The sequence below is a fragment of the Notamacropus eugenii genome, chromosome 2 (genome assembly GCF_028372415.1).
Source record: "Notamacropus eugenii isolate mMacEug1 chromosome 2, mMacEug1.pri_v2, whole genome shotgun sequence".
NCBI classification, from domain to species: domain Eukaryota; kingdom Metazoa; phylum Chordata; class Mammalia; order Diprotodontia; family Macropodidae; genus Notamacropus; species Notamacropus eugenii.
In genome coordinates this window covers 411,172,942-411,192,549 of record NC_092873.1, presented here as the reverse complement: position 1 = coordinate 411,192,549, position 19,608 = coordinate 411,172,942, and the positions used below count along the sequence as shown (strand labels likewise).

Genomic DNA, 19,608 nt, shown 5'->3' with positions numbered 1-19,608 from the left:
TGACTCACAGCCTTTTGATCTGCAGGCTGAAAGTCCCAGGTGCAACTGCTGCAGAGATACCTGGGGCTCAGTCCACAGTTCTAACTTACTAGGCTCCCCTTGACTGTCACCCTGAGCTGCTATCCCATCATGCTACCACTTCCTCAGACTGCCTCGGAGCTTTCCTGCTTGGCCCTGCCGTGGCCAGGATGTGCTGCGCTGTGTGCTGTATGCTCCTCCACCATCATGGAACAGATCCTTTCCATCAGTCTTTCTAGTCTGTCCTGGGCTGTGAAACTGCCACAATCTGTCTCCTTTTGGATTCTGCACCTTCAAAATTTGGTCAGGTTCTCTTTTTAGAGGTATCTGAGAGAGTTTGTCTAAGAGCTTAGGTGAGTGGTTGCTCTCACTTCACCATCTTGGCTCTGTCTCCAGTCACATTTTTAAAATGAATGCTACAAGAACCCCAGTATTCTCACAAAAAGCTCTGGGGGCAGGGAGGTAATATTTTGAGAGCAACATTTTGCTAAGAATGTATTATATATGACAGATGTAAACTAAAGATTCAGCTAATCATTTTGGCTACATAATGCCAAATAGCCTGACAGTTAGAAATATTCACATGATTGATTTCATTGATTCAGTTGTCCTACAGGTGTTTGACATCATATTATCATGTTTGTAGTGTTAGTGCTAGGATCTCACATCTTCTGACAAAAGAATGGGGTGGGGAGAGGAATGGGGAGTCCTGAAAGTGTTATCAAAGATGCAGCTGCTGTTCTAACCTTATGACACAGATTCATCACTGTCCAAATTCTTCTGTGTTCTCCTGGATCTTCCCGGGACCAGCAATTCATAGCACAGCCTAATACATGAGAATTCTGCCTGGACATGTAACACAAGGGTGCACAAACCCAAGCAACCAAAGCATCACATCCAAAACACCAGATCTCCAAATTTGCACCACTCCACCACAAAGAGATGTCAGCTCTCATCTTTAGAAATAGTGGCTCCATGGGCTCAGCATATCAGGCATCCTGGAAAACACTAGCCAAGAAGTCTTGCTTCTCCCTGCTTTTATGTGCTTACTACAGGCAAACCCGGTATAGGGGGAGGGGTGAAAGGGCTGCCTCCTTGTCAGCAGAGTTCAATTGTCCTGGTTTCTTTATTGTGCTAAACATAGTATAAAAAATAATTATAGGGGCAGCTAGGTGTCTCAGTGAATAGAGAACCAGTCCTGGAGTCAAGAGGACCTGAGTTCAAATCCAGCCTCAGACACTTGACACTTACTAGCTGTGTGACCTTGGGCAAGTCATTTAACCCCAACTGCCTTGGCTTACACCCCCCCCCCAAAAACTACTATAGATGGGTATTGATTTTCTGCCATACATTCCCCAAAACCCAGTTGGAAAGCAGAAAACCCAAGAAAAACAACTGCAACCAAATTCTTTTGCTAGGTTCAGTGTTCATAAAGATTTTTTCTGACTTGACTTTACTACCACCATTTGCTTAAAACAGCAAGTCACATGACTAACTACAGCTTGCAGAATTTATCTAATACTTCAAATTTTAGCTCAAGTGATTAACTAGTTAGTGATTAGAGAATCTCTGGTCCTGCTTTAAATCTCTATTTCCTTATAATGAGCATGTCAAGTACAGAACCACAGTTCTAGTATTAATGGTTAGTCTATAAATTCCAGCAATATCCCCAGTGTTTGTTGTTGTCATTAAGTTGTATCCAACTCTTCATGTCTAGGAAATTGGAGTGGTTTGCCATTTCCTTCTCCATTGGATCAAGGCAAACAGAGCTTAAGTGACTTGCCCAGGGTCATACAGCTAGTAAGTGTATGAGTCTGGATTTGAACTCAGGTCTTCCTGACTCTAGCCTCAGTCTTCTAACTACTCCCGGGTTTTACTGACCAGTTTTAGCTTGATACAGATCTTCCAGTTCTGCTATCTCTTCTTTGACATGAAAATCTTACCCTTCACCTTCTATAAAATTCCTTTTTACCCATCCTGCCTATGTAACCAAAACCTACATAATGTAGCTTAAGAGTTCTTTGCAGGGTCCACTGTGTTTTGCATACTGTAGGTCTATTTTCTGAGCACAATAAATCAGTTTTTAAAATGTTTCTGTGTGCTAATAGTTCTTTATTGGCAGCAGTACCTATCAAAACTTCCTTGGACAGTTTTTCAAAAAATGGAAAGCCTGTGATTCTTATTCACCTCAGTCCATTTTTAACCACTCTACAACTATTAGTATGAAGTGACAAGTTTATGAAATTGAGAGCCATTCTTTTATTTTTCTTTGATTTATAGCCAGGGAATTGATTACCTGGAGGTCAAATTGGTGATAAACCTCTTCATTCTTAGGTTGGCACTCAGACAGCGGGCAATCTGTTTCTGGCACTAAAGATGTGCTGGAACTGGCTCTTTACCAACTCTGTGAACTAATTGTTAAATTTTGAGTCTGAGCATTTATACCTCAGAAACTGGCAAACACTACAAATCAGGGTTTGATTTATTATTTTTTTGATTGTCTAGACTTAAGGCATTGATAGAGAAAATGTTAATGATGCATCTTAGACTTAAAAGTGTGCCTTGTGTACATTTTTCCTCAGTAAGGCTAGTTATTAAACATCTACTAGTGTACCCTTGCCTGGGACCCATATTCAAACTTTTCCAGCATAGTAGGCCCAAAGATTATACCGGGAAAGTAGACCAGTTGATTGATCTTCAAACTGCAAAAAAAAAAAAAAAAAAAAAAAACTCTACAGGAAAAAGACATAATCTAGAATGTTGTTGGGTAGATTGCATAATAATATAATAATAGTTAACATTTATATAGGGCAGCTAGGTGGCAAAGTGGATAGAGTGTTGGGCCTGGAGTCAGGAAGATCTAAGTTCAAATTCAGCTTCAGACATTTACTAGCTGTAGACCCTGGGCAAGTCACTTAGCCCTATTTGCCTCAGTTTCCTCACCAGTAAAAGGAGCTAGAGAAGGAGATGACAAACCACTCTGGTATCTTTGCCAAGAAAACTCCAAATGGGGTCATGAAGAGTCAAACACAACTGAATATGAACAAAAAAATACTAATTTAGCACCTACTATGTGCGAAGCACTTTACAAAAATATCTGGTCTGATCCTCACAAAAGTCCTAGGAGGCAGGTGCTACAATTGTTATTATCATTATCATTTTATATATGAGAAAACTAAGGCAAGGAGAGCTTACATGACTTGTCCAGGGTCACACAGCTAGTAAGTTGTTGAGTCAAATCTGAAGTCATGTCTTCCTCCAGATCAGTGCTCTATACATTAGAACACCCCCTAACTGTGGAGGATCTGTGAAAGAATGTGAACAAAGATCACACAGGAAAAAGAAGATTTATTATAAGATGGATTTCAGACTGTACTGATGGGAGGAATACTTGAATTAGATGAGATCCTTGAAAACATTCACTTCCTGATAGCTCATAGTTGCTTTCTTCACCACTAGATGGCACTGGTAAGGCAAAATGCTGAATGAATCTGAATAGGGAGAAGAGAAGCTGATGGAGAATAGATAAAAATAATAAAAGAAAAAGTAGCAAAAAGTTACATATAGATTATTAGGGAGCTGGATGAATTCGTAAATGAAATATAAGGCAACAACAACAAAGAGAGAGAGAGAGAGATCGTCATTTCCTTGTTTTTTCTTAGTATCCATGAGAGGCTCTGAGAGACAGGAACCTGATTGCACCAATGTGAGAGCAGTTGTCAGCCATGCACACCAGCCCCAGGATTCTGGCTCTCGGGCTGATTTCTCCAAATGCCTCTTGTCCTTGTCAAAAGGACTAATAGGAAACACACATAGAAGGACCAGCAGGGAGCGAGGGGAAATAGGAACACTTTGTAAAAATAATTCTTTTTAAAAAAAAAAAAACAAATCTAAAAAATTAACTATGATGAAATTATAGGAATTATACAGAGGAAGGTTATTGATAATTCAATTCAATTTTCAATTCTGTAAACATTTATTAAGCTCCTACTGTGTGCTGGGCACTCTGCTAAATGCTGGGGATTTTGTTGTTGGTTCTTCATTCTCGAAGAGGGTTATGGTAGTGGCGAGGTGATGCCATGACTTGCAAAGTGAATTGGATTTAAGTGAAGGAGGGCTGTACAAAGTCAGCAGCCTCACTTTCTCCTCCTGAGCCATCTGGATCCAGTGGCAAGATATAGATGAGGATGACGGGAGATGACCCAATAAGAGAAAGAAAGGCATTCCCTGCCCCCAAGCAGTTTACAATCTGATGGGGAAAGATAACACATAAAAGGAGCTGAAAAGCCTGGGAGGGAAGAGTTTACTAGGGATTACCCAGCATGCCATGGAGTTGTGCAGCCAAAACATCATAGTTGTTCATGAAAAATGGAGAATTACTTTGGAAACTCCTTGGCCCTCTACATAGGAAGGCTCTGGGAGTTTATTGCTCCATTCTCCAGAGTGGGAGAAGCAACTGAGGGAGTTAAAAAGGTGCCAAGTATCAAAAGCTGAGTCAGTCTGAATGGTGATGAAATTTCTGGTGACCAGCTTATCTTGGAGAAGGCATGCATGATGTTCCCACCAGTCAAAAGTAGGCAGAGCCATGGCAGGAAAAAGGAGAGGCAAGAATAATTTAGAATATGAGAGTGTGATTTCCTCTTCTCAAAAAAAAAAATTATCAATATCTTTTAAAAATGCAATTATACTAGTTTTGTGGCTTTCTCTTTTTCTAATGTTAAGATCACTAGGGACTCAGGGCTGTATCATTCTACACATCTGTCATATATAACAATGCTACTCTCTACACCCCAAGGACTGATACAAACATCTTATTTCCAAAGATAAGCAGGTGTCAGGAGAGTATCCCAATGTTCCTTTTCAGCTTAGGAGGTAATTCACAACTAAACACAGCTATCCTCTCTTTTGTATCAGGTTCGGCATTTCTTCTGGTTTTCCTTTTAATACAGCAAGCTTTCAAAATTAACTATTACAAGTCTTTTGATACAAAAGAAATGTTATATTCTGAAGAATAAGATTTCTTATTTATACTAACATATGGCAATCAATTCATTTAGCTAGCAATACACAAAGAATTAACAGGGCAGGAATAACCTGAAGTAAGTAGGATAAATTTTTTTTAACAAGACAGGGGTCAAAAATCTCCTGAAACTCAAAGGAAATTATATCAGGTACTGAGTTGTCAAAGATCACTTGAATTTATCAGGTAGAATTGGACATTGTAAAGATTTTCTCCCTAAATCCCAGAAGTTAAACCCACTGATGGTTTCATAAAAGTTTTCCCTGTATTTATGAAGGAATAACCCCTCCTAGAATTCTAATTTTATATAAAATATGTAATTTTATATATTTTATACTTATTCAGGCAACAAAGTAGCACAGTAGACAAAATGTTGACCTGGAGTTAGGAAGAACTTAAATCCAGGTTCAGCCTTAGACATTTACTAGCTGTATGACCCTAGGCAAGTCACTTAGCCTCTGTCTGCCTTAGTTGATATATATCTATTGTAGACTTCTCCCCAAATCATTTTGAACCTCTGAACTAATCAATCTGACTGCTTTGCTTTGCTCTAAAAACACCCTTTCCTGTGTCAGCAGCTTCAAAGACCAGATAAGGTTGATAAGTTTTCTTCCTGACTGTAACAGGATGCTTGCAACCAGAGTGGTGGGACTTGTCTTATAATGGTATTCTAGAAACGTGCTATATGGGGATAATTCAGATATCATAATTTCAGGATCATAATTTCCAACTGATATTACTTTGTCAATCACCTTGTCAATTTGTATTTACAACTTATTCAACTAAGAAACTTCCTTTCTCATGGTATGGTTAAACCCATATATAAACCCATAAATCTGAGGGACACAGACATCCTGACTTGTGATTGCCTGAAATGTATTTAAACCTGTTCATTCTTTTATCAGATAGTCAGAACTTATGTTCTGTGTCTGGGCAGCACTTATCTGTTAGCTTTAAGGGAATAAACAATATGTATTTATAATCACCTAGTCTGCCTATTTTAACCAAACCTTCAGGTCCATAGGGTATACACACACACACACACACACACACACACACACACACACACACACATATGTATGTAGATAGATAGATATAGAGTTTCATTCGTATATCACTTTACAAATCTTACAGTGCTACAGAAGTGTTGTTAATACAGACATTATTATCCATCTTGCCTAAAGCTGTTCATTGTTTTTCTGAAAACACAACATTAGCTTAACAGTAATATAAGAGGTAATTCTAATTCCATGGAAACATAATTATTATCTAGGAGTCCTGTTCCTGCCCAGGTCAAATTTGGATGACAAAATAGGATGAAACCAGAGACTTTATATTCTTTGTAATGTAATATGGATTCCTCTCTTAGCAGCTTCCCAGAAACTCAGAGTTTCTTACCTGAGAAAGTTATGTTGGGGGAGAAAAGAGAAGTGTTACCCAAACTACACACAGGTTCCTTAGCAATGAGAGTGTTTCAAGTTGGGGTGTGAGCTTGGTAGGTACTGCACATAGTACCTACAATTCCATCGCATTCCTACAACTTCTCCTTCTCCTCTCCCAGCCCCTCCAGTCTCCTGAATCTATGACTCATATGCTTGCCTTTCCATTCCCTGCCAATTGGAGAACTTTTTATCCTACTAGATGTTGTAAAACATTATTTACCAACTGGACAGAGGTTAGATAGAGGTTATCTCTGAGGTTCCTTCCAATACCAAGATTCTATGATTCTTTGTAAGATTTTGTTATAATGTACCACTAAGTACATTACTGAAAAGCAAAGATCATTAAGTCAAAATTATAGGAGGCATAAGTCTCTAATGTCCTTAAATGATGTTAAATATGTCATTGTTCTTTTACAGCACATATATGTAATTGGATTTTGTTTTATTAATTTCCTCCACAGAAGCCCCACTCTAGTGTCTCATCATGGCATAGTGGTGAACCTAGGTTATTATCAAAGGCTTTGCTAGCTAGGCTAAGCACAAATTCTGGTAGGTTTAAGCAAACTGGGAAGTCTCTGAGTAGGACCTCAAGTGATAGATTTAGATATTTTGCCATCCAAGGACAAGCTTAACTAAATTCACCAAGGTTCATTAACAAAAAAGTTAGCCACTCAGTAAGTGATGAATTATTGTGGCCATGGCAACTCATAAAGGCCCTATATCATGTGGATGAGACATAGTGTGCGTAGATAGAGGGAACACTCACACGAACATATTGATTGATTATTCCATTGGAGTAATTAAATAAATTAGATCAAGTTCATTTTTTTTCAATTTGAGGCTAGACAAATTATCGTCTTATTATCGTCTAATGAGATCCATATTTCTTTTCCATTATTAGATTTCCATGAACTCAGAAAAAATGAGCATCTCTTGTGGATTTCTGAATCCAAGTGGAAAGAGTGCCAGTTCATCAGCCATCACTTACAGCCATTTTCTCTTTTATGTCAATCTCTTTTATCAAATAAATCGCAATGGCATGATTTTATGAATTATAAAGGCACATATTTCCTAACGAGCAAACCTTACACTTTCCCAAAATCACAAGAAAGAGGAAAAAAAGGTAAGAAATTGTCTTTTTCAAATTAAATAAACCTAATGAATAAATTAATAGGTTCAAGCATAAATTGAGGCTGGTCAACATCTCAAATCATGGCAAAAATAACTTTGACCACTTATATTGAACCAACTGATAGAAGCGATCCATTTAACTACCTCATACCTCAGTTTCCTCATCCATAAAAATAGTTTGTGCTAGATGACCTCTGAGGTCCCTGCCTCACTTTATGTAAAATTTTATGTAAAAGGATCATTAATCTATTATGGGTCATTAATCATTAATCTGCTGACCAGTGATGAGCAAACTTTTTCTGTAAATGTTATAGTAAGACAGTCCTTATTATGTAGTTAAATGGATTTGGAAACATGGAAATTTCTTTGCATTTTTATCAGCTGTAGTTTTAGCTTGGAAAATATATCATCTGCAAATTTGTGTGGAAAAGGAAATCTTGCTTCTCCTTTTAATTTTTGGCAGAATGGGAAATGTATAAAGCAGGTTGCAATTCAAACAATAGTCATCATCAATTGACATTCCTACAGTATAAGTTTTCCATATATAAATGCTGTTTCCCCTTGATTTAGAATGAATTAGTTAAAAATTATTACCAAGTCTATACCATAAGTTAATTTTCAAAGCCATGGAGTGTTCAGTAATAGTAGTTGAGGGTGCTTCTTCTCATTCAGAAAAATTTCAATCCCATCCTTGAGCTCAAAAAATCAAAATAACCTCTCCCCTTCTTTTCTTGTTTTGACATGGTGGGTATGCACTTGTAATAAAAATAAATAAATAATGAAATGTTGCAGTATAGAAATACATATGGCACATGAAACATTATTGAATTATAACTGTCATTGCAGTTTGTAGTGCTAGTCAACTTCTATTTTAGCATGAAAGCAGCTATAAATAATATGTAATAAAGCAGTGTAGTTGCATTCTAACAAAACTTAATTTTGAAATGTAAAAAACATTTTTAGTTCGTGGGGCTATTCAAAACTGAAAGCAGGCAAATTTGACCCCCAGGTCATAGTTTGCCAACTCCTAGCTTAGCAGAAAGAACACATTCCATTGGAAAAGAGTTCTATAACACTCCAACAGAAGACAGTACGCTGTTCCACTCAGTCAAATCAAGGGCTGAAGGTGGTGAAGGTCTACGGCTGCCTATCGGAGAATGATGACAGAGAGTCCTGCGGATCAATGAGAGGGAGATTAACAACTATTATATGACTCATAGTCTTAGAAATTTGCCTGTAGTTCTTAGAGGTCACATAGACAGTTTGTCTTACTTGGGTCTTGAACTCAGGTCTTCTTGGATCCAAGGTCCAGCAAAGAATAGAATAGAAATATTCACTTAGTCGGTTGCTTCTCATTAACCTTACAGCATTATATAAATGAGTTTTTACAATTATTACAACAAATTCCCCAACTTCTTAGCATAATAATCATTTTTTCCTGAAAGACTTCCTCAAGTGTGCAGAAATAGTGTATCAACTGATTATAATACCTTGGAGTCATATCTTTCCATATCAGCAGAAAGTGAGCAAAGCATATCAGTCATTCCCCCAAGTTTTCAAGCAAGGAATAATTTATAGAGAACAAGAATAGGGAATGAATACAGAAGAAATAGAGAAGCTAAAGCTTAATTTTAATATTACCAAATTTTTAAATGTGACTCAAAAAATGTTTTAAAAGAACTCACTGTTACAATGTTTTATCATAATGACTTAAGTGATTGGTTCATTCATCTCAATTTTCTCTTCTAAATCTTAATCCAGAAAGTGATTTGGAAGAACCGGATATTTGTGAAATAATCTTTCCCTGGGAGAAACTTACTTCATTTCAAAGACTTATATTGGTAAGATGTGTGATAGGAAATATAAGCATCTCTCATCTTTTAGGCACTACATTACCAGCTCTGAATTCTTCAAAACTAAAATCTTTGCAAGGCGAACATAAGAACGCAGATCTTGGCAGTACCAGAAGTCATCTTTCCACCTTTCCAAGAACTTTAAAAAAAAAAAGCTGTCTCTGGCACTTCTAAGTTGAATAGGAAAGGGAGAAGAAAATGAATTTCCTTCTCTCAATCACCTCATCTGGCTCTCCTCCTTCCTGAGTGTTAGGGAAGTAAATAGTGTTTGTACATATGTAGATAGATAGATAGATAGATAGATAGATAGATAGATAGATAGATAGATAGATAGATAGATAGATAAATAGATGATAGATAGATAGACAGACAGAGATATATATCTATATAGATATAGATACATACATATATGTATATATACATACATATATGTATATATACATATATATGCATATATATGTATATATACATATATACATATATATATATATGATTCTGTAATCTCTTCCTGGTAGGAGAGACATGCAATCATCTCTGTGGGTAGGAGACAATTCTCCCTGCTCAGTCCCCTCCTCATGGCAGCCTTGGGAACATTTCTTAGATCTTTCACATCTGTCAGAACTCTTGCTTCCACAATGCCTTTCAAATCATTTAACATTTGAATATCACCTTCCACTCAAGATCTCAAGATACTTTTAGTTTAGCTACTAAAAAAAGACATTAATTTTCATGGAACCCTTCTGAGGTAGTTGGAAATATGTTTTAAATATGAGACTTGAGGTAAAGAAAAAAGCACTTAAATGCCTTCCCTTCAGCTAATCAAGACCTCTTCTGAAGTGACCACTCTGAGATTCGATGAAGAAAAGAGGAGGGCACTAAGGAGACATAAGACAGGCAGCAGGGCAGCTAGGTGGTTCTATAGTGCAGAGTGCTGGGTCTAGAGTCAGAAAGATTCATTCTCTTGAGTTCAAATTCGGCTTCACCTACTTACCAGCTATGTGACCCTGTCACATAGGCAAGTCACTTAATCCCATTGGTATCCATTTCCTCCTCTGTAAAATGAGCTGGAGAAGGAAATGGCAAACCATTCCAGTACCTTTGTCAAGAAAATCCCAAATGGGGTCATTTAGAGTCAGATATGACTCAATGACAAGACAGGCAGCATTTTGTAGAAAATAAAGAACTGGTTCCAGAGCCACTAAGACCTGGCTTAAGGACCACCTCTGACTAATACTTCTCAGGACTCTCAGGACTCTCTAGGTAACTAACTGTTTAAGGCTATAAATTACAGAGAAGGTATGTACTGCTCTGGTGGAAGGACTTTCCTATACCAATAAAATCATAAATTTAGTATCTCTTCCTAACCCAAGGAGAAGAAAAGATGAGAAGAAAGGAAAGGAGGTGTTAGGGGTATCCCAGGGAGGTTTATTTTAGCTCAGAAGTCAAAGAGAATTAAATTCTGCCAAAGAACATCATTTCCCCAAACTCTTTCACCCACTAAAACATTGGTTAAAATAGATGATGAAAAAAATACTCATAAAGTAAGAGGCAACTCTGACTGCGAATTAAAATATGAAGAGGGACCAATTATTTCTGATCATAAGAAATCATTTTAAGGTGGAGAGGACCCCATTTTATAGTATATTAATTCTTCCTACATGTTTGCAAGTAGTCTGATGTAATTTTTTCCTAGTAAGGAAAAGATGTAGAATGTTGTACATTGGCCAGTAGGTGAAGCTGTGTTAATGACTCAGCCCAGGCCAGCAGTTCAGCAGAAAGGTAGGTTCCACCATGCTGGAAAGCCTTCAGGCTTGGTCCCTAGGACCAACTATAGTTATCATCATCACCACCACCACCAATCAGTGTCAGGGACATGATTTACTAAGTCCACCACTGGGTCTTCTAGCTTGGTTAGAGACTGTCAGAGTTCCCACTCCATTGTATAGGCTTTGAAACTTCAGAATCATCACATCACAAGAAAGCAACAGAATGGGACAACAATAGACAATTATTTTTCTAGTTCTGTGATATTTTATCCTTATAAGCTAGTGTTACTGTCTTAAACCTTCTTTTTTAGAGTTTAGGGTTAGATCTGGGCCTGAGTTCAAATCTAACCTCAAACATTTACTTGCTGTGTAACCTCCAACATGTCACTTAACTCAAGTTTCCTCAACTTTAAAATAGGGATAACAGCATCTAACTCCCAGGGCTGTTGTGTGGATCAAATGAGAAAACATTTGTAAAGCAAAGTGCCTAGCACATAGTGAGTCGTTGTTTTTGTTGGAACACAAAATGCTAGATGCGGGAATATGGGTGTGCACAGAGAGCAAACCAACAAAAACTCTAGTCATGTGGGATTTGTGCATCCAGAACAGAGTCCTCATCTGGTAAAAATGAAAGTTAGGGGTGTAGACTCTGTCAGAAACAGAGGCAATTGACCCCCAAAAGTTGTCTCTACCGCTTACACCAAGCTGATCATGCCATTGGTAGAAGTATTAAGGACCAATAAGGAGAATACCTGGTCAGAAGGATAACTGACAGCTCATGCTGAATTACTATAAACATGCTCCTCTTGTATTTTTATTTGAGGTGACATTCCTCTAGATGATGTTTGCATTTTATCCACTTTTTTCTTTCTATTTTTAGATAAAAATCCTTAAGCCAGATGCTTTGAATAATTCTGTGCGAAAATTTGTTACTGAAAAATTGGGACGTAATTATCTTCATACAGCTGGAATTAATTTGAAGGAAGTATTTACAGAATCTAGTGCCAATATTCCACTAATATTCATCCATTCTCATGGTGAGCTTTTTATAAGTATATTGATGACTAATCTTTAAGATTCTCATTCTCCCCAGTAGTGGGGACTAAAAATGCACACCATCACACCCAGGTAGAACAGAATATTTTTAGAAAATTCTGTTAGTGACATGAGGTACAGGATTAGTATTGCATTTATGAAAGGTATTAATTATCATAACTTATATTTGTGGACAAATGCATCCGATAAATGCTACTGAAATGAAACTGGCTTACAAATCTGGACATTTCAATGTAGAGTCCTCATTGTGTCACTGAGCCATATATCTTTGGGCAAATCACTTCATCTTTTTATATCTCATATCTGAAATGAGGTCAGACAAGATATTCTCTGAAGAACCTAAAATGTCTAAATTCTTTTAACTATGAACTCTAAAGTGCCTCCTTCCTCCTCCTCTTCCTCCTGAATCTTGCTGAAGTATTTGACACTATGGACCACCCCATTTCTTCCTCTTCCTATTCTACATTTTCTCCTCCCTTGGTTCTCTGTGACATGACTTCCTTCTTGTTCTTTTTCTCTCTATTTCTATTGATTCTCTATTTCTGTCTGTTATTCCTCCTCACTGTCCTTTACTGGTTCATTACCCTTCTCCCAATTTTTAAGTGAGTATGTTCAAGTTCTTGTCCGTCTCCTCTCTCTGAAATCTCAACCTTAATGATGGCATCCACTTGCATGAATTCAGTTATGACCACTATGCAGCTGATTCTCAAATCTGTTTACTCAAATCCATTGTCTCCCCTAAATGTTAGTCTTGTGTCTTCAACTGCCTGTATGTCTCAATGGCACCTCTGACTCAACATGACTGAATTCATCATCTGCCTGAAACATGTCCCTCCTTACAACTTCCCTCTTGATGTTGATGACAACGCCATCTTCCCAGTAACCAAGACTTGAAATCTTAGAATCATTTTTCATCATCCTCTTTCACCTACAGGCAGCTGGGTGAGCACTGGCTTTGGAGTCAGGAAAACTTGAGTTCAAATCCAGTTCCAAGCACTGATTTGCTGTGTGACCCTGAACAAGTCACCAAACTTCTGTCTGCCTCAATTTCCTCAACTGTATAATGGGGATAATGGTAGCAACCTATCTCCCAAGGTTACTGTGAACATCAAACGAGATACTTGAAAAGCACTTAACACCATGTCAAGCACCTGATGGGCACTTTATAAATGCTAGCCATCATTATCATCACTATTATTATTTCTTCTTGTGGATTATACTTATACAATATGTCTCAATCCATCTTTCCCTAAACTCTCTATTAGTCACCCAGGTTTTCATCTTCTGCCTGGACCATTATAATAGCCTCCTTCCTAGAGTCCCTGCTTCCAATCTTCTTCATCTCCAGCCTATCCTTCTCACAGCTGCTAAAATAATCTTTTATCTTCTTCCTTGTTCAAAAAAATTCATTTGAATTTGAAAAACATTTGTTAAGCATCTATTATATGTAAGGTACTGGGTTAGATCCTGGGAATTCAAAGACAAAACAAACAAAAAAAGAAACCATTCCCTGACCTCAAGGAACTGCATTTTTCTGGGGAGAAACATGATCATCAGAAATTTCAGTGGCTCCTGATTTCCTCTAAAATAAAGTACAAACTCTTTAGCCTGACATTTAAGAATTCCCTACATTCTGGCTCCAAAACGCACTCGCAACTATTCTCCATTCTCAACCTGCCATATTTGACCTCTGTATTCATGCAAGCTGTCACCTATTACTGAAATTCCTCCACAGTGTGGGCTTCTTACATAAACCTTCCTCATCCTCCCAAACTGAAAGAGTTCTCTCCCTCCACAGATTTTCCTACAGCACTTTAATCACTCCCACCCACCCTTCCTATCACTCCCTCTCCCCCTCCTTACTCTAAGCTCTCTAAGGTCAGGTTCTAGCAAGATATGGATATAGGTATATTAATCTTTACATCCTCAGTGCCTAACACTAGCATATAGAGATATGTACCTATGATTTCATTAACATAGGAAACTCCCAGATAAGAAAATTCTACCTACTAATGCAAGTGAGCACCCAAGAAGAGAAAACTTGTTCAGGGCCACATTTCTGGTATATTTCAAGGACACATTCTTAAAAAATATGTATTGAGTTGGTTTACTGGCTTCTTCTCTGTTTTTTTACTGGCTTATCTTCCCCCATCCTCTATTGCTTTCTGGACTTCATCCTTCACCTAAAGTTCGACTTGTCAAAAATCTCTCCCCCTACTAACTTTTCTATTTCTCTTCATGGAAAACCACAGTAACCCACACTAGAAATCTCAAAGTTATCTTTGCACTTCTTTCAGTCTTCATGTCCAATAAGGTGTCAAGTCCTTTCATTCTTGCTTCATCTCCCTTGCATCTATTCACTCCTTTTTTTCCCATTACTTCTACCATTAGTAAGCCTTCTTTACAGCTCAATTGGGCTGTTATAACCATTCACTAACAAGATATGAAATGACATAAATTTCATTTCATCTTTATACAAACAAAAAATTCTAATGCATAAAAATGTTAGAGACAAATGGAAGAAAATATAAATATAGTTATCATAATTTTAAATATGAATGGAGTAAAAAATCCAATGGGAGAGCTAGGTGGTGCAGTGGGTAGAGCAATGGGCCTGGAGTCAGGACGATTTTAGTTCAAATCCAGCCTCAGATATTTACTAACTGTTTGACCCTGGACAAGTCGCTTAACCTCTATTTGCCTCAGTTCTACAACTGTAAAATGGGAATACAATGGAGAAGGAAATGGCAAACCACTTTGCCAAGTATCTTTGCCAAGAAAATCCTGTAGACAAAGTGATGTAGAGGCAGACACAATTGAACAACAATAAAACAATCCAATAGATTGAAAGTGACAGATTGAATAAGAAAACAAAATCCCACCATCTATTGCTTACCAGAAATGTTGTTGTTGTGTGGTTTGTCCTTCATTCTCAAAGAGGACCATGGCATGAGGGAGATGATGACGTGACTTGCAATAGACTTTGATTTAAGTGAGGGAGGGCTGTGCAAGGTCACCAGCTTCACTTTCTCCTCCAGTCATCAAGGTCCAGTGGCCAGATATAGATCAGGATGATTGAAGATGGCCCAGGATGCAGTGGGAGACCTTACCCCTTTTAAGCTAATAGAGCAAAGACACACAAAGTCAAACACAGAATAAAAATGAGGGCCTGAAATTAAATTTACTAGATATCACATAAATAGAAAAAAATAAGAAATTGTGATCACACTATCAGACCAAAACCAAAATAAAACAGCATAAAAATATAAAGACACTATATTATGTTAATAGGAACCATAGACAAACAGACTAATTATATTAAACTTACTTGCTCCATCTAAATCTAAATTCATAATAAAAAGGGAAAAATTAACTAATTTAAAGAGAAAATGTAGTAATACAATAATAGAGGAGATTTTAGCATCCCTCTATCAGTTATATACAAATCTAGCAGAAAGATGAACAAAAGAAAAAATGTAGAATTGACTAAACTGCTGGATAAATTATGACATAATAGGACTGCTGAGGAAAATGTGCATTTCTCAGTACCACATGAAACCTTGACAAAAATTGACCGTATGTTAGGGTACAAAGATATTGCAATTAAAAGTCAAAAAGACGAAGCTATGAATCACATCCTTTACAGATTATAATACAATAAAATAGAAATCAATTCAGAGAGCACAAACAAAAGACCTAGACTCAAATGAAGACTTAACGATGAGATCCTAAATAATGAGTGGGTCAAAGAATGAGTCATAGAAACAAATGGTAATATGTGGACCAAAAAAATGATAATGATGAAACAACCTACCAAGATTTCTGGAATGCAGCTAAAGCATCCTTGGAGGAGGAAGAGAGGGCAATTGTAGCCCTAATGAATATGTGTTAACAAAACAGAAAAGGAGAGGATTAATCAGTAAAATATGTATTTTTAATTAGAAAGCCAACAAATAAATCTAAATAAATAAATATCTAAATAAAATAAATATCTAAATAAATAAATCTAAAATAAGCACAGAAGAGGAAATAATAAAAATTAGAGGACAAATAGAAAAGCTGGAAACCAAAAAGACTAAAGAATTGATGAAGAAAGCTAAAAGTATTTTTGTGTCTCCGGTGCTCAGCACAGTACCTTATGTGCATAATGTAAGCACTTAATGTCTCATTTAATTTAATTTAATGGAGTTATACTAAACATTGTTATACAGGAATAGATCCCACAACTCTCCTGCTGAGATTTGCACAGGAAACAAAAGGAAACACAGATGATGTAACCATGATTTCTTTGGGACGTGGCCAGGGAAGTAAAGCTGAAGAAATAATATACAAGGCAAAAATAAAGAAGGGCCAGTGGGTCTTCCTCCAGAACTGCCATCTCGCTGCATCTTTTATGCCAAGACTTTGTACAATTGTTGAGGCGTGAGTTCTTTTAATTTGTTTATCCAGTTCAAAGGATCAGATTAAATGCATTGTTTAAAAGAAAAGTAAAAGATAAATCCTATATAATGGATAGAAATCTATACTGTGGTATTAGTGATCAAAACCTATTAGGGATTCTAAGGAGAAAAAAGATGAGGATATTTTGCTATGGGATGACTAGCATATCCTTGAATAATGAAAAATGACTGTTGTGAGAGTTATATACCCTACTATCATTTTCATATGTACCTCAAGGATACTATAGTTCATTTTTTAAATCTCTTTTTATTTATTAAATTTATTTATTTGTAAATTCATTATTTATAAAATTATTATTCATTTATTTACTCAGATGAAAGTCTTATCAGTAGCAACTTCAAGCATCAAGTCAAAATATTAAAGTCAACAGCAAGATCATATGAGATTTTATGTTAGAAAAACAGCATGAATTGCATTATTAGTGTGCCCTTCGATATTCCTGAGTGTTCCTCTGCAGCTACTAAAAATATTTCTTGTATTGGGTCTTCAAACTGTAGCACCTAGTTATGTCCCACCTAGTCTTCACCTTTCTGACTCCACATACATACATGGAATCCAGTTTTGCATTCTCAGTGTGGTGGGTGAAGGATAAAATGACTGAAAAAAAAGTTTGATCTTCCAAGCATATTGATTTAAGCAATGCTACCTTAACAAATCAGGACCAGTTCCCTTCCTCAGCTTAAGGCTGGACCCTGAATACGAGGGGAGACAGATTTTATACATTAAGAAAAATTAAAGATGGTCAGTTAATTAAAAGAAAACAGTACAGTATTAGGTAATCTGATTTCTAATAAGAGGAAAGATTAGGGACTTTCCAAGTTGGGAGAGGGAGAGTGAATGGGTGCACTTCCCTGAATTCAGAAAAAGAGGTGTTCCACTCCCTTCAAGTGTCTGTAAGCAATCAAAGGAACATGGGAGCAATGACTGATGGATCAATATGCGACCAGTTTTCAGATAAGACACATGGGTTGCTTGAGATGTATAATTGTGAGAAAACTCCTTGTATCAATCTTTGGATCCGGCTGAGTTTTTCAGTCTTTGGTTAAGGGTCTCTAAGTAGCAGGGAGAAGTGGTCCAGTTTCCCATCTACACAGAATGAGGTTCAAACAATGCAATAAAGTTTTCTCCCAGTACCCACAATTGAATAGTTGTCTCACAAGCCAGAAATTGGACTAGACCCACAGTTGAACAGAAGAGGAACTGAGCTACTTCCAGAACTGAATCACGAGATGGAGTCAATGTGGTTCCCCCAGTTCCCACAATTAATCACTTCCTGTACTCATCCCCTCAATTCCCCCATCAAGGAGAATTCCCAGAAATTCATTCTGTATCCTACACTAGCTGAACTGCAATTTAGTTGATTGAATTGATCTTTAGAAGAAAAACAATCAATGTTTGGGATTAATAACATATGTTTGACAGATTTATATTTGTAAAAAATATGTAAAAAATAATCCTAATTCAACTTTCCTAGAAATTAAGAACCTCTGCCACTATAGTTAAAGCATAAAGCCCAAGGAAATTAGGAGATCTAGCAAGGCCTCCAAGGTCAAATGTCCCTCATCCCTTCCACCTTTCCACCACCCTTCCACACATACCTCCTATTCCCAACGCCCCGCCCCCCCCCCCCCCCCACACACACACATCCCGTGTAGAAATAAATGCCTTTATCTATTCAGAGGGTTGATTACACAAGGAGGAATTTAATTAGCTAGATGCAATATCAGATATAGCCACCAGGAAGCATTCTACTGAGCTACCAGCTAAGCCTCCTCAGTTATTCATACCTACGTATTGGAATAATAATTTTTTCCTAAAAGTTTGCAGCCTCCTTACCCCCTAAACAAAAGAGTGATGCAATGCCCAGGCATGCCTTCCTGCAGATTTTAGGTTATCAACGGTAAGAAATTCACTAAGGAAAAATAATGCGAAGAAATTCCCATTCCCTCCTCCAAAACTGGGGAAGACATAGAATGTATGCAAGTAACTGTTAGCCAAATAAGAAATACCTTTGATGTTAAAATGATCCCTCGTGTGTGTTCTAACTCAGCAATGCCATGGAACGTTTCTTTTTGTTTTGTGTTTCATGTTAACAATTTTTCAAATTGATTATGTTGCAGATTTAATTATTCAAAAATAGACCCCGACTTTAGACTATGGTTAAGTTCAAAACCGGACAGTTCCTTCCCCGTAGCTATTCTGCAGAAGAGTTTAAAGGTATGAATTATGGATTGTTGGGGGTAGGAATTGAGGGGAATTCAGATTGTGGGGCATTCCTGATGTGAAAACTCCCCTCACCATCCATCAATGCAGACTAGAAATTGAATTGTACTTTGTAACCGGTCTTACGAAGTTGCCAGAGGCACTAGGAAGTGACTTGTGCAGGGTCACACAGCTCATTTCTGTCAGAGGCAAGATTTTAACTTAGCCCTCTATGGAGACTCCAAGGCCACACCTCTATCCATTGTGCTAGAATGCTTCTTAGGTATTAAAAACAACAAACTTAAATGTTGACAGAAGAGCCCATTGTGGATACTAAAGATTTTGAAATCTTTACTCTGAGACAAGATGGAGGGAAGGTTTGGTACTGTAAATCATCAGCAAGTATTGGGAAGGGGGTGAGAGTGGGGGTTTTGATTCTACTGGGAGCTATGGGGGGGGGGGGTAAAAGAGGCACAAAAAAATTTGGTCCATCATCCCAAAGCATTTACAATTTAAATTAATTATATCTCACATAACAATAGCGTACTCTGAATTATTAGAAACTGAATATTCTGTTTGGGGAGCATTTCTTCCCTTGCTTTTGCCACTTGCCTTGCCATTTATATAATTCATTAACTCATTCATGAAAGAATTGACTG

At 37.3% G+C, this 19,608-nt stretch overlaps 1 protein-coding gene across 1 annotated transcript in view; it reads left to right on the top strand.

The window, feature by feature from the left end:
• The window catches only part of DNAH14 (dynein axonemal heavy chain 14), a 404,178-nt gene that overhangs the window by 336,682 nt on the left and 47,888 nt on the right, over positions 1 to 19,608 (top strand). The window contains exons 73-77 of the mRNA XM_072647720.1: positions 7,382 to 7,603; positions 9,373 to 9,452; positions 12,111 to 12,267; positions 16,498 to 16,708; positions 18,868 to 18,964. Coding sequence (XP_072503821.1) covers positions 7,382 to 7,603; positions 9,373 to 9,452; positions 12,111 to 12,267; positions 16,498 to 16,708; positions 18,868 to 18,964 — 767 coding nt within the window. The remainder of the gene's footprint in view (positions 1 to 7,381; positions 7,604 to 9,372; positions 9,453 to 12,110; positions 12,268 to 16,497; positions 16,709 to 18,867; positions 18,965 to 19,608) is intronic.